We start from the raw sequence: 26,512 nt of genomic DNA, 5'->3' as shown, positions 1-26,512 counted from the left end.
GTAGAAGTTTTCTGGTGGGAAGAACTGGAAAAACCTGCAGTTTTCTGGGGCTTTTTGCCCTCTCTTCTTTTTCCTCCCCACACCTTTTTTGTGTGTGTGAGTGAGTGAGTGATGGTGGTAGTGGAAGGAACAAGTGTGAAGAAGAGTGAGGGGGAGAATTAAAAAAAGAGAATATTTCAACTCTCAAACTGGAAGACCAAAGAATTCTGGGGTTGGGTGTAGGAGAGGGAAAAAACGTGACACCGCACGCCCCCTCCCCAAGTTTGAAGTTTTTAATTTTAGAGGAAAATATAGCACTTTTTGACCGGTTTTAATGAACATATACCAAAAAATTGCAGAATGACACATTCAGGACAGAGTGGATTTTGCTTAATATTGAATTCACTTTCCTCCCCACAAGAAAAAACTTTCTCATTTTTATAGTGATGATTTGAAATGGAACAAGCTGACTTAATTGACGTCCTAACAGAAATCTGGCTCCCAAGCAGGCTGTCTGAAGCCTTAAGTCTGTGTTTAAATTTAGTCAAACACCTGTTGTGGGCTCAAAGCAGGGGCACCTGAGTAAAACTTAATGGATTGTGTTATTCAGGAGGTCAGTCTAGACGGTCTAATAATTTAATTGTGCCACTTCCCGCAGCTCCCATTGGTTGGGAACGGCAAACCGCGGACACTGGGAGCTGAGGGGCTCTGTGCCTGCAGACATTCCAAATAAACAAAACGTCCCAATCCGCCAGTGGCTTACCCTGATGGGCTGGGAGCCAAAGTTTGCCACCCTCTGAAATATAGGGTCGGCTTATGAAATGGTCATACAATTTTTGCTATTTTTACCTAACCATCCTGGGGGTTGGCTTATAAATGAACGGGTTAATGAACAAGTATATACGGTACATTCTTCCATTTTACCAGCCCTCTTGCCCATATTTCTTTTGTATGTGCTCTCCCCAAATTGTACGAACAATCAAAAGCTCTTTCAACATATGCCTTGATTAAATTCATATTCTCCTAGAAAACTCAGCAGAAATCATAACAATTGAGGCTCACTCTTAACTTAAGGATCCATTTTAATAACCACACACCTATCTCCTTTCCACTCTGATCCCCTTGCAGTGGCCAATAGCTGTCTTGGCTCATCAATAGAGTGTGGATCTTCAGGAACATGTGTCTCACCATCTCAGTGGTGCGATGGAGTGGCCCACTGTTCCAATGGTGAAGATGAAAACCGATGTGGTAAGTATTTCAAGTATGCAGAGGTAAAATTGTTCTTGGAAGCCTCTTGGTGACATCTCCTTTCTTAGCCCTTGTCTACAAAGTGGCACTAGCTGAGTTTAAGGTGTGACTTTAACCAATTTAGTTAAACTAGTGCAAACCCCTGTATGGACAATCTTTTTTTGGTCTTAGAATGGCTTAATATCAGTTACCTTAATTCCATTGCTAATCGAGTTGCTGGACTAAAATAACCCATACTTAAACCAAATCAAAACGTCCCGCACCGGATTTTGTGCCAGATCAGTTTAAATCACACCTTAAATTAAACTCGTGCAACTTTTTAATATAGACAAGGCCCTAGAAATGTCTGCATTACCTATTGTGTAGCTGCTTTCTTACAACAATCTCAGTGGTGGTAGTGGTGGTGGTCCTATCTGCTTGAATTCAATGACATGGCTTGGCTCATTCTTATTAAACTTCCTTTTCCACCAGCTCCCCTCACTTTTCAACCTCTCCCTAGCACGCCTCCCCGGTGAAAAAATCCACCTGTCTCATGTTAGCGTGTGCCAGTCTAACAAAAGCAAAACAAAGCTGGAAGCTTACTACCGCCCCCAAAAAGCTTCACCTTCCAAAGAATGCTTTACATAACTTTCAGTGTAGGAGGCTGTCTAACTCAGTGGTTCTCAAACTAGGGCTGCCGCTTATTCAGGGAAAGCCCCTGCCGGGCTGGGCCGGGCCGGTTTACCTACTGTGTCCGCAGGTTCGGCCAATCGCGGTTCACTGCTCCAGGCCAATGGGGCTGCGGGAAGCGGTGCAGGCTGAGGGACGTACTGGCTGCCCTTCCCGCAGCCCCCATTGGCCTGGAGCGGCGAACCGCGGCCAGTGGGAGCAGCGATCGGCTAAACCTGCGGACATGGCAGGTAAACAAACTGGCCTGGTCCTCCAGGGGCTTTACCTGAACAAGTGGTGGACCAGCTTTGAGAACCATTGGTCTAACTGATTTAGTGACTTCAGCTGAAGAGATGGAGAGAGGGAGACTTTCGTGATGAACTGGTGGTAGTCACCAGAGAATATTTGGTTGTAAATATCATTAATGTGTACACTCAAAAGCCACATCCATCTTGTTTTTAATATCTGTGTTCTATAATACATGACTTCCAGAAAATGATCTTGAAGAGGGCAGACTGCTCCATTTGATCCTATCATTAAAGCTGGGCAAGAAACAATTTTCCTGTCCCATGAAAATTTTTGAGATTCCAAAGAGAGACCTTTGAAACAGACACCTTTCAAACTCTTGAGAGAAACAACTAGCTATCCAGCCCAGAATAGTCCACCTGGGAGGTAGGAGACCTGGGTTCAAGTCCCTGCTCCAATTTAGGCAGAACAGGGATTTAAACTAGAGTGCCTCGCATCCCAGTTAAGTACCCCAACTACTTAGGGTAGTGGTTATCCTCCGTCTCTTCCTGACCAGAGATTCCATCCTGGACTATTGAAACTGAACCTTTACTGGAAAAGTTTCAGTTTTAACTAATCAGAATTTTCTGACCCCAAAAAAGTGTTTTTTGTCAATAATAAAAAAACCCCACACAATAACAACAATAATAATATAATAATAAAAAACACCAAAAAAACAACCCCCAACTAGCACATTACCGATACATGCTTTTGGAACTCTGCTCTTCTGACATAGTCTGCATAGTACTGACACTTACCTGATGATTTTTCCTGTTTGGTTGCATAATTGGGTCTCTTTACAGTAATATAGCTTATTCCTGCCATTATCTTGTTCTTGAACTTTTCATATTGAACTCTTTTCTGTCTTCCCTCTGTGACACACTATCTCTTCAAATCAGATACATAATAGGGGTTGACGGTATAGGGCAAGCTGTTCCATGTTAAAATCTTTGCTTTGTGATCTTCTATACTAGTATAGGACATAATTTTCTTATCCTTTGATCAGCTTATCTGTTATTGCCAATCACTCAGGCTGAGGGTGGAGCATGGGAAAGAGTTGTGCTAATTTTAAAATGTTCATACAATAAAAAATGAGCATTAAAATGTAAATACAACTTAAGGTAATAACTCATTTGAATGGCTTTAGAAAAAGGAATTGATATGTAAAAATCCAGTACATGAAAACTTCATAAAAAGTGTGTCAAAATATAGCATCAACTGGAAGTTTTTCTTTAAAAGCAAAAAGTAATTTCAGGTGCTACACCTGTCTGTGGAGCCCGTGACAACTTTTGTGGTTTCACAATCACATTTTTTATTTATAGTTTTAAGAAAACGAATATACAGGAAAAAACCTGAAACTAGCTATCCACAAAGTGCTGTCAAATGAAGAAGTAAACTGAAACAATATCCTTCTACCTTTTCTTTAATCTTGCAGCTCTAGTACTCTTAGAGCTTGCTTGTAAGAGTAGTAGGTGCAAAATACTTTTTAGGAATATGAAAATCGTAGGCTTCGAACAGGATGGTCAGCAATATTGTCTTCTTTGATTGCAGTTAGACTCTATGGACCAAATTTTATCCTAGAGGTCTATTCATATATCAGCAAATCCTGGTATCCAGTATGCAAAGATGACTGGAATGAGAACTATGGAAAGATAGCTTGTAAAGACATGGGATACAATGTGTAAGTATAACAATCTAATTGTGAAAGCTGTACAGCTAGTACAACTGTTTCATTGGAGGGATAGCTCAGTGGTTTGAGCATTGGCTTGCTAAACCCAGGGTTGTGAGTTCAATCCTTGAGGGGACCACTTAAGGATCTGGGACAAAAATCTGTCTGGGGATTGGTCCTGCTTTGAGCAGGGGGTTGGACTAGATGGTCTCCTGACTTCCAACCCAGATATTCTATGATTACATTTTCCAAAGAATGGACACCTGCAGCAAAAACTCAGTTACTGCTTTTTCTGTTGCTAGTCTAATTTTGTTGAATAGAAAACAGTCCCAGTTAAAATAAAAATCAGTAGGTGTTGCTGAATCAAAGTGACATTTCTTCAAAACCATGTAATGCATATGCCATATATAATAGTTGTGGGATGGGTTTGTGCATCAATATATGCACGCACACGCACAGTGCTTAGGATCCTCTTGGACTGAGAGTAAAACCTTATAAAAAAAAAAAACCTATTCATTGTGACCAATATTACATAGACAACCCTGACCTCTGGAGGACATTAAAGGTTTTATTGTGCTCTTTCACAAAAACGTTGACATTTAACCAGTTTCTGGACAAATTCCAACCACAGTAACTTATTTTTATCTACCTGAAATCCTCTGTAGCTATAATTACCTATGTTGTTGCTGTTGGGAGTGAGGGGTGGGGGGAGGGAAAGATTCACAAATGTAGATGGACTGGTGGTGCTACATTTCTATTCATGAGGTGGTTGGAGTGATGGATTAGTCTGGTCAGAACGTGGCGATCTTCACCATGAAAAGTGTTAGATGAAAGCAAAGTCTTATTTGATTGTAAAAGTGGACATAGCAAATAGTTACTTAGAAACTAAAATTTAATTCTGCCATGGTACAGCACCTTTGTGGTTCTTATGATATAGTATTCCATAATATTATTGTTCATGTTATATGCTTTAGATTGGTGGAAAGTTTTACGTTACTAAAAGGAACTTTCTGATAGGATTTGAAATATCTGAGTTTCTTACTAAATATTTTATTTTATACAGAAATACTTATTACTCTAGTCAAGGAATAACACCTGAAAGAGGTTTTACAAGCTTTATGAGGTTGAATACAAGTGCTGGGAACATAGACCTATACAAAAAACTGTATAACAGGTATTTATATTTCATATAAGCATTTTTTATATTTGTTACTTTTAACTGTTGGAAGCAAGGTGGCTTCCACCATCACCATGATGCAAACACCGCTGATGGGAATTATTAGAGCTGGACAAATTTTTTTGCATAAAGTCTTTATCAGCAAAATCTGCAGATTTGGTGACAGTGAAATATTTAATCAATTCATGTAGATTTTTGTCAAATTGTTTTGGGTGGAGGGAAAAAACAAAGCAAAACAGTGCCAATAAAATCAAAACATTTGTATGGGTGTTTTATTTTGTTTTTGTTTTGAAATCACTTTGTTTCAAAATTTCCTTTAAAAAAAAATAATAAAATGGTCAAAATTTAAGTGCAACAGTTTGTTTCAGGTCAAACAAAATATTTAATTTAACCCCAGACAAATTTTTGACTTTTTTTTTCAGACTTGCCAGTGAACCAAAAAATCCATTATCCACCCTGCTCTATTTCATTTTTTTTAAAATGGGGGGAAGAGAAGTTCCTGTGGCTGATCACAATAACTGCTTTTCATTAAATTAAATCCATAACTTTTGAATAATTCCTGGCACTGTCTCTTTAAAGGTTATTTTTCAGTGCCCACTTAATAAAGCTTGATTTCTTGAGGACACCTGATTTTTCTCTCTCGCATTCAATCCTACACCATCCAAAAGACTGTTTCGGAGAAAACTCATGATGTGAGTTACTATATGAAAATTTGCGTTCATAGTGGTAACAATCATAAAATATTAAAAGACCCACAGCATTATTTTGGTATCACTTTTTTAGAGTTGTATTAATATGCATGTAGCAGAGTTAAAAGGACACCTTCTAGAGTGGCAGACCCCAAGTTAAACTACACCTCTACCTCATTATAACACTGGCCTCGGGAGCCAAAAAAATCTTACCACGTTATAGGTGAAACCGCATTATATCGAACTTGCTTTGATCCACCGGAGTGCGCAACCCTGCCCCCCTGGAGCACTGCTTTACCGCATTATATCCGAATTCGTGTTATATTGGGTCGCATTATATCGAGGTAGCGGTGTACTTTACGAAACATACATATGTTCTCATTTCAATTCCCTGGTATGTGGGCAGCTGCACTTACAAAATTCACCAATTCCCTCCCCTTTTTATTTTTTAAAATATTGCTGTATGAAGGATTGAGGGCCACTCCACCCCATGAGTAATAGGGACCGGTGTGATCACACCTCTCTTCCACTGCCCTTCACCTCAATCTCTTCATTGTACTGATATATCTCACAGTTCTATGTTTCTGCCGGTTACAATCGGAGCTGCATGCTTCCTACTAATGGAGGAAACAGAAGTGAAGGTTGTGTGAGCACCGGCAGGACAGTCAGAGAGTGAGTGGGGGAAGGAGACAAGTGTGGCTGGATGGAGGGCACAATGTATTGCTGTGGCTGGAGAATTCTCTGACTGCCATTTGCTAAGCAGAGTCTTTATATGCACTAACTATATGCACTATAAAGACTAACTGTATGCTGATTTATTTTAGTGACTCGTGTGTGTCTGGAGCAGTGGTATCTCTGCGTTGCACAAGTAAGTGTTTTCTGTTTCTTTAGAAGAATATAATTTTTTCATTTGTCTTGTTTCCAGTGACTGTCTAGAAAGCAGATGTGCAAGTGTTCTGCATGTTGAAGCACATCTTATTCTGATGGGATAGGCATCTTAGTTGTAGTTTAAATGCGGAATCTGGAGCGGGGGGAGGGCTAGCAGATTGGGGGAGAGTTAGGGGAGACGAGCAGGATATTGGATCCCAAATTTTCTTTGTCTAACTGTATTGTTGCTGGCTTTATCAGAACCTTTGAATAATCTGCCCAAGATTAAATTTATATAGAAATTGCCATATAAAAATCAGACCAGTAGGGCCATTTAATCCAGAATCCTGTTTGATAGTGGCCAGTATCAAATGTTTTAGAGGCAAGTCCAAAAAACCCTGTAATGAGCAATTGAGGAATAACCTGCCCATAGTGTAAATTTTTTTCATGAATCCCTGACAGTTAGTGAAACATTTATCCCTTCTAGCTTCTTTTATTCCTATCCTATCTGTGGATGTTCTCATTATCCCTAGTAATATTTATTCTCTGTGGCTCAGAGGGGAGAAAAGTGCTCTCCGCAGTTCTGCTTATGCCTAAGTGTAGTTTTCCCCTTCCCTTTATGGTAAGGTACCTTGTTCTATATAAATAAGGGACATTTGATTATATAGTTTTGCAAGGACAGTCTCCCATCCTGGCAAACATCTAGGGACAGATTCTTGTGTCTGTAGTAATGATACTTCATACCTGTTATGTCTTTTATATATTGTATGATAATCCATATTGTATGATGGGGTTGTCTGCAATAGAGGAGGCTGAACATAACCCAGGAGATCCTTTCCAGTCCTATGTTCTTATATTTATCCCTACAATTATACATAGAATCCAGAATGATTGGAATACGATGATGTCTGGCCTTTTAGCCTATATTTATTGGTGTGGGAGCTCCTTTTTTCTCCCTTGTGCAGGCTCTAGTACAGGAACACTAGTGTGTGTGACAGCGTGGTACAAATTCATATAGTTATGCAGTTGTTCTAAGCCCACCCCAATCGTCATCCTTCGGTCAGTCATTTACAAGTAATCCTGCATCCACCTCCTCCACATACCGACTCCAAGTTTGATGGAAAGAAAGGTGGAATGAAAAATTAAGCTAGTCCCATGTCATTTTGTTAGAGAAGTAACCTGGTGACTCCTCTTCATTAGTGAGATTTTTAAGGATGCAACTTGGAGACCAAGTACCTTGGGGGGTGGAGGAGGAGGGGAAATCTCTGAATTGTTAAGTATTCTAGTGGTAAGCGGACAGCAACAGCTCATATAGACTTACCCTCTTTCCCCAGAGTTTGTTTTGAAATGTAAGCAATCCTACATACTGGGGGTATCCCTTACTTGGGTTTGTTTGTCTTCCATCTGAAATGCTGATAGTTAAAAGGACCCACCTTTTCATTTCCCATCCAGAGATCAGCAACTACTTGCAATAGTTCACACTGCAAGAGCAGTATAAGTGAGAATTGGGCCTTTAGTATGGAATTTTGAACCCGTGAATTTGTTAGACTGCTGATCCTGACTAATTTAGACATCCTGGCAGACAATTAAAAAAGCTACCAAATAAGACACCAAGAGTAGAGCAGCTCTATGGGGGGAGGGATAGCTCAGTGGTTTGAGCATTGGCCTGCTAAACCTGGGGTTGTGAGTTCAGTCCTTGAGGGGGCCACTTAGGGAAGCGGGGGCAAAAATCAGTACTTGGTCCTGCTAGTGAAGGCAGGGGGCTGGACTCAATGACCTTTCAGGGTCCCTTCCAGCTCTATGAGATAGGTATATCCTCTAGTGGGTGGACCACCTAAGGAAGGTTACAGGTCTGCTACTGCTTCTGACCCTCTAATTCAGGCAGTAGAGGCTTATGCTTTCAGAGCCAAAGGTCCTGGATTCAGTCTCTTCAAAGACCCATCCAGAGGGTCATGACTTATTTTTGTTGATAAACTGCATTTAAAAGCTTCAGCCTCCAGAGTTCCAGTTTTCCACCTTGTTAACTGGTGGTGGTTTTTTAAATGGGAAAATCCCAACATAATTTTGAATTATCGTTATCCTGAGACTTGCAGCCAATAATAGTTGAAAACAATCTCTCTCTCACACACCCCATCTTTGTGTTTGGTTTTTTTTCAGAGTGTGGCGTATCCCGTAAAAATGCGAATCCTGCCGGCAGAATTGTGGGTGGCAGCGCTGCAGTGCTGAGGGACTGGCCGTGGCAGGTCAGCCTTCAAGTCCAAGGCTCCCATGTATGTGGAGGCTCCATTATCACCCCTGAATGGATAGTGACAGCTGCTCACTGTGTAGAAGGGTAAGTCCTAAGCTACTGCATTCTGTCAATTGATTCCCCAAAGAGAGGGAATTCTGGTACTGCACAACATATACGGTTGAGTGTAGATTTTTGGGATGGTGGACATACTGACTTCAGGTTGTAGGGGAAGTCAAATCTAAGAGAACTCCTCCTGGGTTTCAAACTGAATTGATCAATTTTTTCCCTCTTTTACATACAATCAGTGCAAGATGTGCATGTGGAGGGTGGGGAGAGACGATCTGGTTGTATGTTCTGTGGTATTCTAACTTCTTACCATTTTAACCTTATTAAAGGAAAATCACTTTGTAAGAGGGTAGTTGGGAATTTGCTGTTTGCTTTCAATAGGAAGCATCTGTTTCCATTCATGTCATGGGTGGGGCCTGTCCCCCCGCTCCACCCTCCCTTTTTTAAAAAATTGGACCTCCCTATATGTCATAGGGATGCAGATACACTTGAAGATACAGAGGACTTTGGGTAATTATGCTGATTATTTAGGGAACAAAAATCTACACCAGAAAGCACAAAGCTAATTCCAGTTAAAACCATACAAAAGACTGGTTAAATCTGTTTTTCAATATACTTAATTAAAAAAAAAAAAAATCTATCTAGGTGGGCAAACTAAGGCCCGTGGGCCACATCCAGCCTGCGGGATCGTCCTGCCCGGCTCTTGAGCTCCTGGCCAGGAATGCTAGCCCCTACCCCTCAGCCTCAGTTCGCCGTGCTGCCAGCGCCCTGGGTGGTGAGGCTGCGAGGTCCTGAAGGGCAGCACGGCTGCGAGAGCCACCGGATATAGTGTATTAAATTGCTCCCTTTAGGAATGTGTTACTTATGGAGCATCAGGACTGGCAGCCATGCTGTCACAGTAAGTAGAACATTCGTATGGGGAGCAATTTAATACACTACACCTGGGTAGGGGAGGCTGTGCCTCTCCAAACAGCCTAGCCCCCACCCCCTATCCGTCCCCTCCCACTTCCCACCCCCGACTGCCCCCCTCAGAACCTATGATCCATCCAACCCCCCCCCTTGTCCCCTGACTGCCCCCTCCAGAGACCCCCGGGACCCTACCCCCTATCCAACCACCCTCTGCTCCCTGTCCCCTGACTGCCCCGACCCTATCCACACGCACGCCTCCAGACAGGCCCCCCGGGACTCCCATGCCTATCCAACCCCCTCATCCCCTTACCTCCCCCCCCCCCCCAACCTCCACCCCATCCAACCGACCCCTGCTCCCTGTCTGTCCCCTGGAAATGGTAAGGAGAGGGGTAGGTGCTAAGCCCTGCCTCTCTGAGGGACTTCAGTGCCTAACTTTGGGTCTGAGGAAAGCATCTATCTCCACTTGGGATTCATAGCTGAGAACTTTAGTCGGACAGTCCTCCTCCAACACCCCAATAGAGATTTCAAAAGGTCTCCTACCTCTATTGTGGCGCCAAGGGGTTCGAAGGGGAACGATCCGTAGCAGCTGCCGGTACCTCTGCGGGCATTGCCATCCCGGACGAGCCCCCAAATTGTCGGAGAATAACAGAGTTCTCACTTTTTGTTTGGGTACAGCAAGTCAGATACTTTATTTTCTCTAACAATTGCTTAGAGGGAGAGAGCTAAACAGGTCTCTCTACAGGTAAACAATTACGGCAAACCTTTATACCTTTCATTACAGACAATAATAAGCAACAGCTGCATTTTGTTTAAACATAGGCCATCTTGATATCTTATTTTTCTCACTTGTTTTGACTCTAGTCTACATACAATATTTTCTACACATTATCTACACAAGATCGCAACAACTTCTCACACAGTTCTTTCCCACTCACCTCACGCAATCCTTGCTTCTACAAATCTCGCGTTATTAGGGTTACAGTTAGCCTCTTGCTAACGAACTGTCATGCATTGCATCCCCTTCCTGTCAGTTCTTTCTCTGCTTCCACAGTACCTTCATGTATCACTGCCACCAGCTCCTCCTCAGCCCTGCACATAAGTCTATTTAGATGTCTTGAGAGGTCCGCAGCCTTTGCTCCAAGCAAGCAATTCACTCTGCAGTTCTCCTGGTCATCCCAAACACAACTATCTGTATTTCTAATAATTGAATCCCCCATTACTATTGCCTGTCTCTTCCTAATAACTGGGGTTCCCTTCCCCAGAACTACATTTTGGTAGTTAGGCCCCCTTGTGAATCCCATCATTGTGATCTGCTGTCTTCAGGGTCAGTCATTGAAATGACACCAAGACTACAAAAATTTGACTGTCTCTTTCTTATATTGTATGTCTACATCTTCACACTGTGGGTAAATATGGAATGTCTGTGCCAGGATTTCCGTACTCTTTGGGCTTGTCTACATTGCCTGCTGGATCGAGGGGCAGTGATCGATCCAGCGGGGGTCGATTTATTGCATCTAGTCTAGACGCGATAAATTGACTGCTGAGCACTCTCCCGTGTCAACTCTGGTACTCCACCAGGGCGAGAGGTGCAGGCAGAGTCGATGGGAGAGCGTCAGTTGTCAACTTACCACAGTGAAGACACCGTGGTAAGTAGATCTAAGTACGTCGACTTCAGCTAAGTTATTCACGTAGCTGAAGTTGCTTAACTTAGATCGATCCCCCCTCCCCCCAGTGTAGACCAGGTCTTTGTTTCTTCTCTCACTACCATCTCCATTGTGAACACTGGTTTTCCCAGCTTCATTGCCACATATAGATTAAATGTATTAACATTCTTCTTGCTGTTATTTTGGCAACTGAAGGAGGATTGGGAACAATAGGTATCTATTGTTTACCACTCTCTTAGGATATAATAGTTCAATGTTTGTGCTTATCCATTCACAGTAAAAAGTCAATGAGATCTGAAATCATTTGACTGCTGCAGGAGAAAGTATATGGGGCTCTGCTTAATACAGAAGCAAATAATCTAACCTTATTTTACTCTCCAGACAGTTTTCTTCTCCATACTACTGGAGCGTGTATGCTGGGATTCTGAAGCAAACGGAAACGCGCTACAGAAGTGGATCCAGAGTGCAGAAAATAATTTCCCACCCTAATTATGATTCAGATACTAAAGACAATGACGTTGCCCTGATGAAGTTACAGACACCACTGAGTATTACTGGTAGGTATTCTCTTGTTGTGTGCTTAAGCCCAAAAACTCAGCTGCAGAAATTGCCCACCCCCTTTTATTTATTTTTTAAATTGTGTCAGCCATTAAAGAGGAAGGGCTTGCTCTGCAGACACTTAGAAAACATGAGAAAAATACAAAGCATGGGAAGATATTTTAATAACCTGTAGTCAGCGAGCCCGGATTGAACACTAAGCTGCTACAAAATAGAAACGGTAATAAAACGTACTTTTTTTAATTGGGTGTCAATTTATCAGCTATCAGAGGTCTGCAGGTATGGCAGGGATGTCATGTCAGCACTGCCCTCTTCAAAGGACACTTAAATGACCTGCCAGCTCTACTGGAACCCAGGATTCTTCATGAATGAGAAATGAAATCCTTGCTGTGTGTTGATGACCTGATCATTCTATTAACTACCCATAGTGGCCTTCTAGAGAGCCTATACATGCAAGGAATATACTGCAACATATGGGACTTACACATCAAATGCAATGAGTAATCTTTTTATGAAAAGAGGAGGTACCTAAGGAAACACTCTAAATCCAGTGTGTGTGTACCACATAATCCATTCATCAGGGATTTTCAGACTAGCTATAACTCCTAGTGTCCTCTCCATCAAAACAGCATACAGTTCTTCCACTATAAAGCACTTGAAAATGAACTACTAAAATCAAACACATAGTCCATTCTGGTGCACATAACTCCCAGGCCTTGCTACTAACTTCTGTACCTTGCCCTAAGCTGAATAGTGCACAATGGATCAAGACCTAAAACAGTTTCCAGAAAGAAGCAAAACTATTTCAGACCCCGGAAGAGCGTGCAAAACTGAAGTGGGCTCTTTTTGAAATGAAGCGCAGTGGCCAAACTAGAAGTGAAAACTGGAAGACAAGGCATAGGGCAAACCCAGAGAGAGATGGCAGAGAGGATGCTCTCAACTACAGTGCCCCGAATTTGAAGGCATTCAAGAGACTTTTCAAATTACCTGAAGTCCTAAGACTTTCTAATAAGATGCAATGAAGAAAAACAACGTATAGTGCTTGGAGAAATGGCAAAAATAGCATGAAGAAAACTCCCTCTTGCTGCTGGTGATAGGAATAGCATGAGCCCTACATGCTAAGAGGCAAACAAAGGTTTGTTTAACAGATATTTTACTGCTAGTTTGCATGCTGTGCACAACCTATTTGGAATCTGTGGAAGAAGCAGCATACTAATTTCAATAGGACTTTGCATGGAAAGTACACAATGCTCATGGGAATTAAGCATTCTTGACCAATGCTTGCCCTCAGTCTGTGTCCTAGTGGATCAGTGTCTCATCTCCATGTCTTGCTCCCTCTGCCCCCTTCTCTCCTACTCACTCTCCCCCCACCCCCCGAAAATAAACCCTATCAAAACAGTTGGCATTAACTTGTTAATTAAATGTTACTTGAGTGATGGAGAGGGAACTAACCTCCCTCTGAATCCCCAGAGGCTGAAACTTTAGGTCAAGGCTTAGAAACATTTGGAAGCCTACACTTCTTCTACCCATCCTGTACTACTTGTGGATAAAGAGATCTTCAGTGTTCTCAGGCTGGCAGCTTTTATGACCACAATACTTGCTTAGATGCTAGGAAGCTAAATGGACAGGGGAGGAGCCTTTATATTTAAAAGCGCTAGTGTGTACTTGGAGTTCCTAGTATTCAGTGTAGCATGGGTCTCCTCTTGGGTGGAAGACCCTCTAATAGATTTTTATTTTTTTTTATTTTTTTATTTATGTCCTCTTACTTAGGCTTGCTAATCACCAGTATATTCTTACTTCACAGACACTGTAGCACCTGTTTGTTTGCCTAACCCTGGAATGATGTTCCAACCTGATCAACAGTGCTGGATATCTGGATGGGGAGCAGAATACCAAGGGGGTGAGACTTTTAATATACTTGATGGCAGGAGAGAGATCACTTGATCATTGCCTGTTAGGTTCACTCCCTCTGGGGCACTGGGCATTGGCCACTGTCGGCAGACAGGATACTGGGCTGGATGGACCCTTGGTCTGACCCAGGATGGGTATTCTTATGTTGTTTAGGATAATGTATTGTCATCTTCAAACTGGTTTTTAATATCTGTGTTCTACTTTTAATCAAAGGTCCGTGTTTATGCCAAGGCATTGCTGACTGGTTTTTGATTTTGTGCACCACTGAAAGCAAATTTAGCTGCTGGGATTTGTAACCTTTACACATGACAATCTGAGACCTGTTCTAACTTCATTTTTGTGTGTGTGCGTGTTTCAACTTTAGGTAAAACTTCAGATGTCTTGAATGCCGTAATGGTGCCTTTAATAGAACGTTCTGTGTGTAATTCTGCCAAATTCTATAATGGCTTAGTTTTGCCTACCATGATATGTGCTGGGTATATAGAAGGAGGAAAGGATTCCTGCCAGGTAATAATCTGTGTTTATTTTAGCTCTTAAAGATTAATTTTTTGATTATTCTAACACTTGCAGGAAAGGGTATTTAAAATGCTAGTGACTATGACAGGTCTAGTTAAATAGACAAGTGACTGTCTTTGGAGCATTGCAGTCGGGCTTCCAGTTTTCATCATGCTGAGAGAACTGCTAGAGGTAGGGCTGATAGTTGGATTCTCCCATCCCAGTTCCTCAGTCTTCGATGCCAATATCGACTTGTTGCTAAATTTGTGCAAAGTGCTAGCCCCTCATTTTCAAATGCAAATCTGTAACAATTTCATGGGAACACTGAAAATGAGTGACTTTTCACAAATGTAGCAACACTTTTCTCATGCTTTTGAGAAAAGGGAAAACCAGTCTCTCCCACCCTTAATACGCAGCCAACAATATATGAGTTCTTGCATTTTTGGTGGGTAAGCTAACTATGTAGTACTGTAACTGAGGTAGCCCTTGTTTTAGATCATTTGCTTTTTAAACCGGGGCGTGGCCTCCCGGGGTTGGGGATGGGGCAGAACAAGGTTATCGGGGAGGCAAGGACCTGGCTGGTTAAGAATTGTCTTGTTTCTTCAAAACAGCATTGATAAAATAATAATTTCTTCCAACAGCTGAGCCTCCTGCTCAGCTCCTGCTGCCAGGCTGAACTAACAAGGAGGAGGGAGGGATGGACTGAGAGGGCATGGCCTCTTCCCTTGTAGGAGGGGTGGGGTGGGTGATTGCAGCTCTCTGGCCTCTCCTTGGGAGGTAGTTCCTCTCTGCCCACATAGGCTCTTGCACATGCGTGCTGGGGATCATGCTAAGGCCAGAGGAGCCTGCAGCCTGTTAGTGATTCTGGCGGGGACACAAGGAGAATGCATAGCATGACTGGCTGTGTCCTGCTGAGGCTGCCTGCCTGAAATGTGTCCTGTGCAGGGGAGGCTTGTGGGGTGGGGTCCTGGACCCTAGGTGTCCATGGAATACTGTTTCTTAGAAAGAGGAGGACATGCTTGGACATGACTCTCCACAGGGGATTGCAGCAAAAGAAGTTTGGGAACCTCTGTTTTAGATGCAGTGTGGAAGCAATACTTAGTGGGTTTTATTTTTTTATTGTTCCCTCTGAGACTTAAATACAGATTCAAACACTGTAACCATCAGCTCTTTCTAATGGGCACGGTCACTAATAGCATGCTTGTGGGCTCCTATTTTTGCCCAGGGTGACAGTGGAGGTCCGTTAGTAACTGAGAAAAACTCCGTGTGGTGGCTAGTTGGTGACACAAGCTGGGGAACTGGCTGTGCCAGTCGCAGAAGACCTGGAGTTTATGGAAATATGACTATGTTCACCGACTGGATTTACAGAAATATGCAGGTAAAATATATATTCATGCTCTTTCTTCAACATTTTAAACAAACTTTAAGGCCAGAAGGGACCATTGTGATCATCTACTCTGACCACCTGCATGTTGCAGGCCACAGAACCTCACCCACCCACCCCTGTAATAGACCCCTAACCTATGGCTGAGTTACTGAAGTCCTCAAATCATGATTTAAAGACTTTGAGTTAGAGAACCCCCACTATTTATTATTCCAAATCCCCATTATTCATATTATGAAAAGTAACATCACATTTTTAATGACCTTGAGAACCATTAGCTGACTCTATCATATCAAGTAATTGAGAAAACTGAGACATATGATACTCACCACTTTTTTTCTTTTCTTTTTTTTTTAAACAGGCAAATAGATGATCTTGCTGAATCATTTTCAAGAACAATCCTAAATGGAGCTATGGCTTTCTTGGCTACCTTATTATGTACTTTTAAAAAGAATTTCTAGATGCTTACAATTTGTTTTACTACTTGCAAATAACCTGAAGTTTTGCACACTCAGTTCTGTGCTGGCTGCAGTGACTGAACTATTTAATGAAGTAGAAGACTCACAACAAGCACCTTTCTCATTATGGTGCCTGGTGGCACAAAGTTGCTGTCAACTGGTAACTGACATGTTCCTTTAGTTTTGTAGCTTCCAAGTTTATAGGGTTTTCTATAATCACATTTGTAACTGAAATAATCACTGTTTCAATTACAAGCAGGGTGGTTTGACACTTGCTTTACTGGCATAATTTAATTTAAATGTAAGTTGTGGTGTAAATCTGAATCTCTGGGGTCCTAGTTGGTGACTTAAAGAGGAAAACACATGATGAATGTCAGTCTGGGCATTATAGGTAAAGGGAAACTGTTTCATGCATTGGAGACTAGAGGCAGGGAGAGATGTCTTGGCATATGTTCAGGTGGTTAAAAATCCTCAGGATCTTTACAGGTGCGGTAACAGCCAGGGTGATCTCTTTGGCTTTACCCCAACATAAATAGGATCAGCATTTAGCTCAGTAATTGAAAATGTGCCATTGTTCTTCACGGTTACCCTTCCTGGGTCCCACATCTAGCATGCAGGAGAAATACAGTAACTACTGTTCTAAAGCTAGTCAACACAGGTAGGCTGCTGAGAACAGCTTGTAGCAGGACACTGTGTACCAGTAGTATGCTCAGTTTTATGAGCTGGGAGCTGCTAACTGATTCCGAGAACTCTTCCCTCTGAAAGGCAAAGAACAAAGCTTTGCTGTGCGGTTGCCTTCCATGTAGTCATTCTCTGTGATCAAAGTGTAGGTACGGAAGGCTGGGAAAGTGTGGAAATCAGAGATGCAAAAAAAAAACCCATTTCCACCAAACACATGACTACCTCAGTTTTAAAGTAATCTGGCTTTTAATTCCGTAGAAAGTTCTCTGTACCTGTCCATGTGGCGATTTTTAGCAGGAGACCAATCACTTAAGCTTTTTTAAAAAAACAAAACAAAACACAAAGTCACTAACCATTCACATAAGTCTCATGATTTTAATGTTCTAAGAGAGGAAAAATAAAATGCTGTAGTTCTAGATGTGTACAAAAAGACACTGGTATGGTGCTGACAAATTGACCAAAAGTAATGAGACTCAGTACATCCCTTCTGCTTTATGTGCTCTCCAATTCTAATGGAGTGAAATGACCAAGTTTGCTGTTACTGAATGGTACCTTAATTCCCAAAGCTTGAGTTGGAGAAATTTCCACTTCAGTTTTGGAACCATAATCTGTTATATATCAGAGTGCCACTTAAATAATATTTTAAAAATGGTTGTAAAGGCTAGAATGTTCAGGGGGACACAAAAGCCATAATGAGTCACTTTCTATAGGAATGACAAATCTCTTCAGGGGAATGACTTTTTTTAAAATAGCAATGTATACCAAAACAAGGCAAAATGTTCTTAAGAAAACAAATACAGTTGTCTTGCACATAAGTGGTACAACTAATAAATCTTTTACAAATCATTTCTCCTTGCAGTAATTTATTACAGCATTTCTACCTCTCTCAATCTTTTGATTTTGACTGAAAGTCTATAAAGCACCTTGAGAGCCTCAGAGATGAAGGATACTCTTCTGATTTAAGCACAAGATGGGGCACCTAAGGGAGCTGGTTTTTTCTCCAACCTTTCAGCAAGCTTCCTGGTAGTTCTTTAAACAGGTTACTTGGCTTGACTTTCAGAAGTGCTGACTACCCCCCACTGCTAAATAACTTCAGTGGGAAGGACAATTTTAGTGATACTTAGTGGACTTACAAGTGGCAAGGAAGCTCATCTTAAAGGCAGTAAGGGCTGAGGGGAAGTATCTATTTTGCTATTTTGCCGGATAAAAGGTTGGATTTGAGTCGGTACTGGACTTATCTTTAGTTGTAACAGGCATGTGCTGTGTTCTGATGATACTTGAAAGAAAAGTATTCACCAAGTTCACTACTGAATGCATATGAAGGATAACGAAGTTTAATCAAAGAAAACTTGTGTCCAAAAGTGTTTCTTTCAGGTCTTTTTTTCTTTTAAGACCATAAGCTCACATTACTGTTGATGGAATAGCAGCAGAGTAATGTACCTCTTTTTATAAATAGAGACTTTAGTTTCTGGAGTTGAGTAGGGCCAAGAAAGCTTCCACACCACACAGCTGTGGTATATACTAAAGAAAGCTCAATCTATGCCCATTTGCCCCTCAGCTCTTCCATTGTGTCTAACAAACAGGTCAACATGAGCTACATATGCTTCTCTACCACTCCTTTGGGTAGGCAATTGAACCCTCTGATGGGATCAACCTCAGTTGCTTTACCAGAACAGTATAAAAAGTTTTAAGAGTTTCATAGAAGCATAATTACAGTACACACTCACAGAAACAACTTGGTCTCAACTCATGATTTGTTGAGCCACATTATGATTAGGTTCTTTGCCGGTGATTGGGCCAGGACATCAGGTGACATACAGAGGATCTCAGTCCAGCATCTAACAACTTTATATCCTACACTACACTTGCAAAGTGACATTTACCTTTTTTTTTTTTTTTTTTTTAATATGTACCATAATTTCAAAATGTTAAAATAGACTAACTCATTTCCAGGGCTGAAATAAAGCATGTGGAAGAACACAACAAAAAATGTAAGAAGGAAAGCACACATTTAAAATATACTTACACTTTTGATTCAGTCTCTCATGCAATATGGTTTAATTCATTTGCTTACTGAAGGTTGTATGGTCTGTACCAGAGAGCTCATGTCCTCACTTGTTAAAATGAACACATTCAGAATGTTTCCCTGTAGCAACATAATTACAAAGAAGCATAGGAAACTAAAACAAAATAAAATGGTTCACAGGTGAACATGTGAGACACACATAACTGATGCGGTTAAAGCAATTACGTGATTTAGCTAAACTCTTAGTTAATTCAGTTTTTAAGGCCAATGTAGACAGATGCACAATTTCTAAAGGGTTTATACAAAGCTCTGATTATAGATCTTTTCAGTACCAAGAACTGACATTTGAAACAGACCATTTAAAGCAGAGAGGCTACAGCACAGATTTTACTAAGCGAAGGCGAGCTTGTGTAAGACGATGAATTCGTCCACTCAGAAAATGTCTCTGATCGGCAGCATCTTTCTGTTCCTGAAGAAAGAAGCTCAATTTTTCTCTTTCTTGTAAAAGTTGCAGCATTGAATTCTGTAATTTATCTCCAAAGTCCTGAAGGATGTAGAATTGGATGATCAGAGGAATTTGGCTGGAGAGACGTTTACCTGCACTCTGAAAACAGAAGATGGTTATAAAACAAAGAGAGGACACAGGAAGGGCTCTCTAGTGAAAGTCAATAAGAAGCTACAAGGTTCTGTGGCAAGTGATTGTTCCAGCATCTTCATGAATTAGCCTGTAAATGGCTCAGAGAGCTGAGATGCAACTTTTCCTTTTTAATCCCATTTGAAAATATGAATGAGATGTGCTCTTAATTTGAACCACAAGTTTTCTCAGGAGCATAAACACCAGGCAGACCAGTCACTACTTGTATAACCTAATTAATGCTGACATTTGCCAGCAGAGGGCCATCCAGTAAACACCACTTACAGTAACTCGTCACTCAAGGTCGTCCCGGTTAACAGTGTTTCATTGCTGATCTATTAGCGAACATGCTCATTTAAAGTTGCACAATGCTCCCTTATAACACTGTTTGGCAGCTGCCTGCTTTGTCCACTGCTTGCAGAAAGAGCAGCCTGTTGGAGCTAGCTGGTGGCGGCTTGGAGCCAGTGTGGACCAGCAGCCCCCTATCAGCTCCCCACACCCCAAGGTTCCCTGTGCAGCAGCTGCCCAGCAGGCTATCAATTGCTGGGCAGTTCAGCTGTCCCTCCCCCAACTGCCATGGGCTGCTCCTGGGAGTCTCCTGCTTGCTGTGCAGAGGGGAGAAAGAAGGGTGGTAATGTCAGGGTGTCCCCCTTGCCCCCCCATCTCCATGGAGCAGAGTGGGGACATGACAGGGCTCAGGACGGAGAGAGCTTGCTGGCAGCAGCTGCTGTCTCAACTTGCTGATTTATTTAAAAAGGCAATGTACTTAGAGTGCTGCCTTGTAGAGTGTGAAGCTACATTAACAACAATAAAAAAAAAAAAAACAGGAGTACTTGTGGCACCTTAGAGACTAACAAATTTATTTGAGCAAAAGCTTTTGTGGGCTACAGCCCACTTCTTCGGATGCATAGAATGGAACATAATATTGAGGAGATATATATACATATAGAAACAACAAGGAGTCTGGTGGCACCTTAAAGACTAACAGATGCCACCATTAAGGTGCCACCAGACTCCTTGTTGTTTTTGTAGATACAGACTAACACGGCTACCCCCTGATACATATACATATAGAGAGACAGGTGGGAATTGTCTTACCAACTCTGAGAGGCCAATTAAGTAAGAGGGGGAAAAAAAAAACTTTTGAAGTGATAATCAAGATAGCCCAGTACAGACAGTTTGATAAGCAGCAAGTGTGAGAATACTTACATGGGGAGATAGATTCAATGTTTGTAATGGCTCAGCCATTCCCAGTCCCTATTTAAGACTAAATTGATTGTATCTAGTTTGCATATCAATTCCAACTCAGCAATCTCTGAGTTTGTTTTTGAAGCTTTTCTGTTGCAAAATTGCCACCTGGATGACGGACCTCTGTATGTGTATATATATCTCCTCAATATTATGTTCCATTCTATGCATCCGAAGAAGTGGGCTGTAGCCCACGAAAGCTTATGCTCAAATAAATTTGTTAGTCTCTAAGGTGACCCAAGTACTCCTGTTTTTTTTTTTTGCGGATACAGACTAACACAGCTGCTACTCTGATACCTGTCATTAACAACAATGTGTTAACCCTTGAGGGCTTAGCCGATTGCTAGTTCATCATTTAGCCTCAAGACATTCCCTGAGAAATATCCCACCCTCTGACTCCACCACCTCAACCAAGCTTCACAATCATCATTGCTATGTATAATATTAAATTGTTTGTTTAAAACTTATACTCTGTGTGTGTGTGTGTGTGTGTGTACACACACACACACATTTCCCTGGAACCTAATCCCCCCCCCGCCCTGCCTTTACATTAATTCTTATGGGGACATTAGATTTGCTTAACATTGTTTTGCTTAAAATCACATTTTTCAGGAACATAACTACACCGTTAAGCAGGTAGTTACTGTACTGTTGTAAAGAAAACTCCTTCCACAGAAGCCATAGTGTGTGGCTGACCTGCTTCCACAAACTGCTGAGGGGTAGTAATGGAGTGGCTCATAGTACATTAGGTTTTGTCCTACCTACTTACTTATCACAAACTTCACATCTTAGGATTCTAGCTTGAACCTCTTTAACATTATCAACTCATCTGGCACAAGCAGTCAAATGGGCACAGCCCAAAGTCAACTCCCAGTATCCAGAACTTATTTGTACTAGTCCTGTGAAGTACAGGGCTGCCTTAGTGCTATGCCCTCGCCTTAACGGATGTCATCGTGGGGATTTGATCATTTATTTAGAACCATGAAAGCTAATTGCATTTTACTGAGCTAGTTCCCTCTTAATCTAACAAATGAGAGTACAACAGAGGCAGCGATTTATAATTCAGACAAGCTATTCAAGGTGACTGACTAGCAGAAGGAACTTAAATGAAGGACACTTTTGTGAGAAATCTCAGTCTATTGCCCAACATTTCTCCTTTCAAATCATTAAGCTGAGGGTAAAATTTTCCAAGAGTACTTAGGTGCTTAAATCCCATTATCAGAAGTGACAAACTTAGGAGCCTAATTCTCATGGAAAATTGATGGTATTTAACTGCATAGTGTCTCTTGAAAATGTTGCTTAGTTAGGGTTGCCAACTTTCTACTCTCACAAATCTGAATATCTTTGCCCAGCCCCCACTCGTTCATTTTCACTAGGCTGACTCAGGGGGTTGGGATGCAGGAGGTGGTGAGGGCTCCAGCAGTGGGTGCAGGCTCCAGGATGGGGCCACAAATGAGTTCAGGGTGTGGGAGGGGGCTGTGGGTTGGGATGCGGAAGGGGCTGAGGGCTCTGGTGGGGCTGGGAAATGAGGGGTTTGGGGTGCGGGAGGGGGCTCTGAGCTGCAGAGGGTTGGAGTGGGGGGGGCGAGGGCTCCAGCTGGAGGTGTGGGCCTCTGGGTTGGGCCTGGGGATGCAGGGCTTGGGGTGCAGGAGGGTGCTCTGGACTGGGATCGAGAGGTTCAGAGGATGGGAAGGGGATCAGAGCTGGGGTAGGGGGTTGGGGCATGGGGGAGGGTAGGCTCCGGGCAGTGCTTACCTCAAAAGCTCCAGGAAGCAGCAGCATGTCCCTGTCTGGCTCCTACGCCGAGGCGCGGCCAGGCGGCTCTGTGCTCTGACTCATCCGCAGGCGCCACCCCCACTGGCTGCGGTTCCCAGCCAATGGGAGCTGCGGAGCTAGCACTTGGATCGGAGGCAGCGCACAGAGTCCCCAGGCTGCTCCTACACCTAGGTGCCGGAGGGGGGGGACGCGGAGCCAAGGCAGGCAGGGAGTTTGCCTTAGCCCCACTGCGCCGCCGATTGGACTTTTAGTGGCTGGTCAGCACTGCTGACCGGAGCTTCCAGGGTCCCTTTTTGACCAGGCATTCCAGTCGAAAACTGGACACTTGGCAACCCTATGCTGAGTGTCTAATGGCTCTTTGCTGCAGATTTACTGCTCTAGTGTTATTTAACCTATTGCCAAGTGAAGCACTTTAGGACACCACAAGTCTGTGTGAGATGATATAAAAGCAAGTTCTCTTTTGCCTTTTCACCCTACCTCATAGCATCTATGGCTAAAATAACCACTTCTACTAACAGGAGCTACATGTAGTTTCCATTTTGTTCTGAGAGAGAGAACACAGGCCTGGTTGTTCAATAGCTGCCTCTAGTATTATGGATGCATTGATTTGTATCTACACATGCATCCATTTTGTGCCATTGCACTTGAATTTTGCCGGTAGTGCATCGCTACAGACCAGGCTATGACTCACCTAAAAATCAGGGCCTTAATCTCTGAGTTGATGTAGGGCTAAATTCAGAGGTGGCATAAATTTTGTCATTAAGTTGATGAAAGTTGGGGTAATTTGAAAACCGAGGTAGACTTATGGCAGGAAAAGCAATCAAAAGGCAGATGCTATGCACTCAGCCTGTAACTACCCCTACATAATGATTCTGTACATTGATACTGTACATGTCTTTCACATCACTTCTGAATTTTCCCATAGACATTTTACATCGGCTGTTCAAAATTCCAGTTAATGCAAAAAGATGTTAGCCATGGACAGCGGGGAGGGGGGAATTATATGCCTTATAAATGGTACCAGGGTTTTCTTAAATTAAAAACTGCAAAGGGAACGGGATTAGTACATGCTGAAGGATTTGGAATGGAATAAAAACTGGTAGGAATCCATAAACTCACATTGAAGTATGCCGCCAGGTGATAACCCATTTCCATAATGGCAGAGTGGTTCTGGGTTGGAACAGTTCCAAAATTGAAACTCAAGGAGGCCGGGTTCAGACCGTTGGCTGCTTCCGTTGGTGTTTCTTCCCTGATAACTTTTAAGTCTTGTCTGTAAACATTGTCCTGGCAGTATACAAGCTGCTCCATTTTAAACTGGACTCGGATCATTGTTTCAGCTTCCTCTGCTTGTTTGTCTTTAATGTCTTCAATTCTGTCCTGTGAAGGGAGAGGGAGGGGGGGAAGCAAACTATCAAAATCTACTAAGCAACAGGTGGTAGAGGTGAGTATAGGACCAGCCCCCTGTGACAGGTAACATGTGACATGGTGTCACACAGTTCTCAAGAGCACACGATAAGTGCTAGATTCTGGTTCCGTGTCAGCAGGCAGGAGAGGCTGCATTGCTCTGTGTCCCCATTACACTTGTGGACATGGACAGCCAAAAGCCTGCCGTTTGAGTTCCCTGAGTACAAACAACAGAGGAGTGTTTGTGCTGCCAACTATGTAAGAAACCCCCCGAGGGATGAGTTTGCAGGGCAAGGGAAATATTGATGGGATCATTCAATATGTTCTGATACAGCATGTAGTGATTGTCGATGCTGTATTGAGCCTCAACATAGTCATAAAGGTGATATGTCTACAGGAATCTCCACAAGTTGCTTAAAGGTACAACCATCAAACAACTGACTGATCAAGAGTGAAGGAGTAACATGATGTTCTATATACAATATATTATGCCATTCAGTATTGCTGGTCTTATATTGGGTTACATAAAATCATAGCAGTGTCAGACTGGAAGGGATCTCAGGAGGTCATCTAGTCCAGTCCCCTGCACTCAAGGCAGGACTACATAATAACGAGACCATTCCTGACAGGTGTTTGTGTAACCTGTTCTAAAAACCTCAGATGACTGAGATTCCACAGCTTCCCCCAACAATTTGTTCCAGAGCTTAACTACCTTGACAGTTAGGAAGTTTTTCCTAATGTCCAACCTAAACCCCCCTTGCTGCAATTTAAGCCCATTGCTACTTGTCCTATCCTCGGAGAAAAGGAGAACAATTTTTCATCTTTGCCTTTATAACAACCTTTTATGTACTTGAAAACTTATGATGTCCTCCCTCAGTCTTCTCTTCTCCAAACTAAACAAACCCAATTTTAATCAATCTTTCCTCATAGGTCATGTTTTCCAGATCTTCAATAATTTTGTATGTTTTCTGGGCAGCATGTGGTGTCTCACCTTAGCAGCTCTGTTAAGATTGTGAAAATCCTCAAAATGATCTTTGGCAACTTCTGTAAAAGATTTTCGGACAAGTTCTGAGGGGAGAAAAGAGACATAAAATAAAGGTAGCAGTGTAAACGTGATTACTGAGCTACTGGTCATACAAGATTTGTGAAAACTGGTCATTCACCATATCTATCCAAATGACACTGCCCTGGAGCTATGCCTCATCAATGCAGTTTTTAATCCCTCCTGGTCATATCTATGATGATCTTTCATTTTCCTATCGTGGTCGATTTCTAACTTTTTCAGAAATGTCCATTTAGGAATTTGTACTTTCAAAGTCTGAAGGTCAGGGATTGAGGTCTAGAGATCTGTCTCATGCCATGAAATTGGTTTGATTCAGATTCATTTTCCCCTGCCTGAAGCAGCCAAGATACGGCTCTTGCCATGTCAACCAAAATGTAGACAACCCAATATTTCCAAAGCTTAGGATAAGCTTAGTAAATGAAACTCACCAATTACTTTCTTCAGTATCTCAATAGCTGGTTCTTCTAGTGCCATGATTTGCTGTCTTACAATGGTCTCAAATGCTTTGTAACTGACAAACCCTGGGAGCTCTCTTCCACGATACTGTTCTTCAAATCTCCATACTTCATGTTGTATAGTTTTTCTAACTATAACATTAAAACAACAGCACTATTTAAAGACACCAAATCTGATGAATTGATAAAAGAAAATTATGGATTTAAAGTGGAAGTTTAGTTCTTTTTTCTGAAGACACTTGACTGGAAGAACTAGTACACAGCTGATCATTTAAGCAAGTTGATTTCCGTAGAACTGAGCCAAAATATGCCATTACTACTTTTAAGAATGAGCTGTTTCATTCACTGAGATGAACATATAAACTAATGGAAACAGGAACAATGGTCATTAGTCTGATCCAGTACAGCAACTCCTATCAGTCTGATATCTTTTCTGCAGCTGAAAAACTGCCACAAATAAGTCTACTCTAGACCTTCTAGTACACTCAGACAACACCATCACTAAAACATTGTCAACACTGGAGAAATTTGCCATCCTACATAATATTTGTTCCCCTTTTTGATACATGTGTACCTCACATCCGCATGTACAAGTGAAAATGAACTGTTTTTATAATTCCCATATCTGCTGATGGAAACAGCTCAATTCAGACACACTAACTGAAAGAAAGACAGGAAAAGCCCCGCGAACTTTTGAATTTCATTTCCTGTTTGCCCAACGTGGAGAGCACAGGCGACCACGCAGAGCTCATCAGCACAGGTAACCATGATGGAGTCCCAGGATCGCAAAAGAGCTCCAGCATGGAGAACACAGGTGTGCTGATGAGCTCTGCGTGGTCACCTGTGCTCTCCATGCTGGGCAAACAGGAAATGAAATTCAAAAGTTTGCGGGGCTTTTCCTGTCTACCTGGTCAGTGCATTAAAAAGTGTCCAATCTTGATTGATCATGTGTGGATTTAGAAATTATAGCATAATCATGCATGACTGG

At 42.2% G+C, this 26,512-nt stretch overlaps 2 protein-coding genes across 4 annotated transcripts in view; one reads left to right on the top strand and one right to left on the bottom strand.

Moving 5' to 3' along the window:
* TMPRSS2 (transmembrane serine protease 2) overlaps positions 1 to 17,764 on the top strand; it is a 38,281-nt gene extending 20,517 nt beyond the window's left edge. For all 3 annotated transcript variants that reach the window (XM_054049494.1, XM_054049502.1, XM_054049510.1), the window contains 10 exons: positions 1,108 to 1,227; positions 3,712 to 3,841; positions 4,893 to 5,003; positions 6,520 to 6,563; positions 8,720 to 8,894; positions 11,813 to 11,988; positions 13,794 to 13,889; positions 14,265 to 14,407; positions 15,621 to 15,773; positions 16,141 to 17,764. In XM_054049494.1, the coding sequence (XP_053905469.1) occupies positions 1,108 to 1,227; positions 3,712 to 3,841; positions 4,893 to 5,003; positions 6,520 to 6,563; positions 8,720 to 8,894; positions 11,813 to 11,988; positions 13,794 to 13,889; positions 14,265 to 14,407; positions 15,621 to 15,773; positions 16,141 to 16,152 (1,160 nt within the window). In that variant the 3' untranslated portion in view covers positions 16,153 to 17,764. The remainder of the gene's footprint in view (positions 1 to 1,107; positions 1,228 to 3,711; positions 3,842 to 4,892; positions 5,004 to 6,519; positions 6,564 to 8,719; positions 8,895 to 11,812; positions 11,989 to 13,793; positions 13,890 to 14,264; positions 14,408 to 15,620; positions 15,774 to 16,140) is intronic.
* A 96-nt stretch (positions 17,765 to 17,860) lies between these two features.
* Positions 17,861 to 26,512, bottom strand: part of LOC128835220 (interferon-induced GTP-binding protein Mx1-like) — a 30,874-nt gene continuing 22,222 nt past the window's right edge. The window contains exons 11-14 of the mRNA XM_054024611.1: positions 25,498 to 25,656; positions 24,998 to 25,074; positions 23,722 to 23,979; positions 17,861 to 19,548 (exon numbers count right to left, since the gene is read on the bottom strand). Coding sequence (XP_053880586.1) covers positions 19,318 to 19,548; positions 23,722 to 23,979; positions 24,998 to 25,074; positions 25,498 to 25,656 — 725 coding nt within the window. The 3' untranslated portion in view covers positions 17,861 to 19,317. The remainder of the gene's footprint in view (positions 19,549 to 23,721; positions 23,980 to 24,997; positions 25,075 to 25,497; positions 25,657 to 26,512) is intronic.

This window comes from Malaclemys terrapin, chromosome 1, assembly GCF_027887155.1.
Source record: "Malaclemys terrapin pileata isolate rMalTer1 chromosome 1, rMalTer1.hap1, whole genome shotgun sequence".
In the NCBI taxonomy this organism is placed as follows: domain Eukaryota; kingdom Metazoa; phylum Chordata; order Testudines; family Emydidae; genus Malaclemys; species Malaclemys terrapin.
This window is presented reverse-complemented; position numbering and strand designations above follow the sequence as displayed.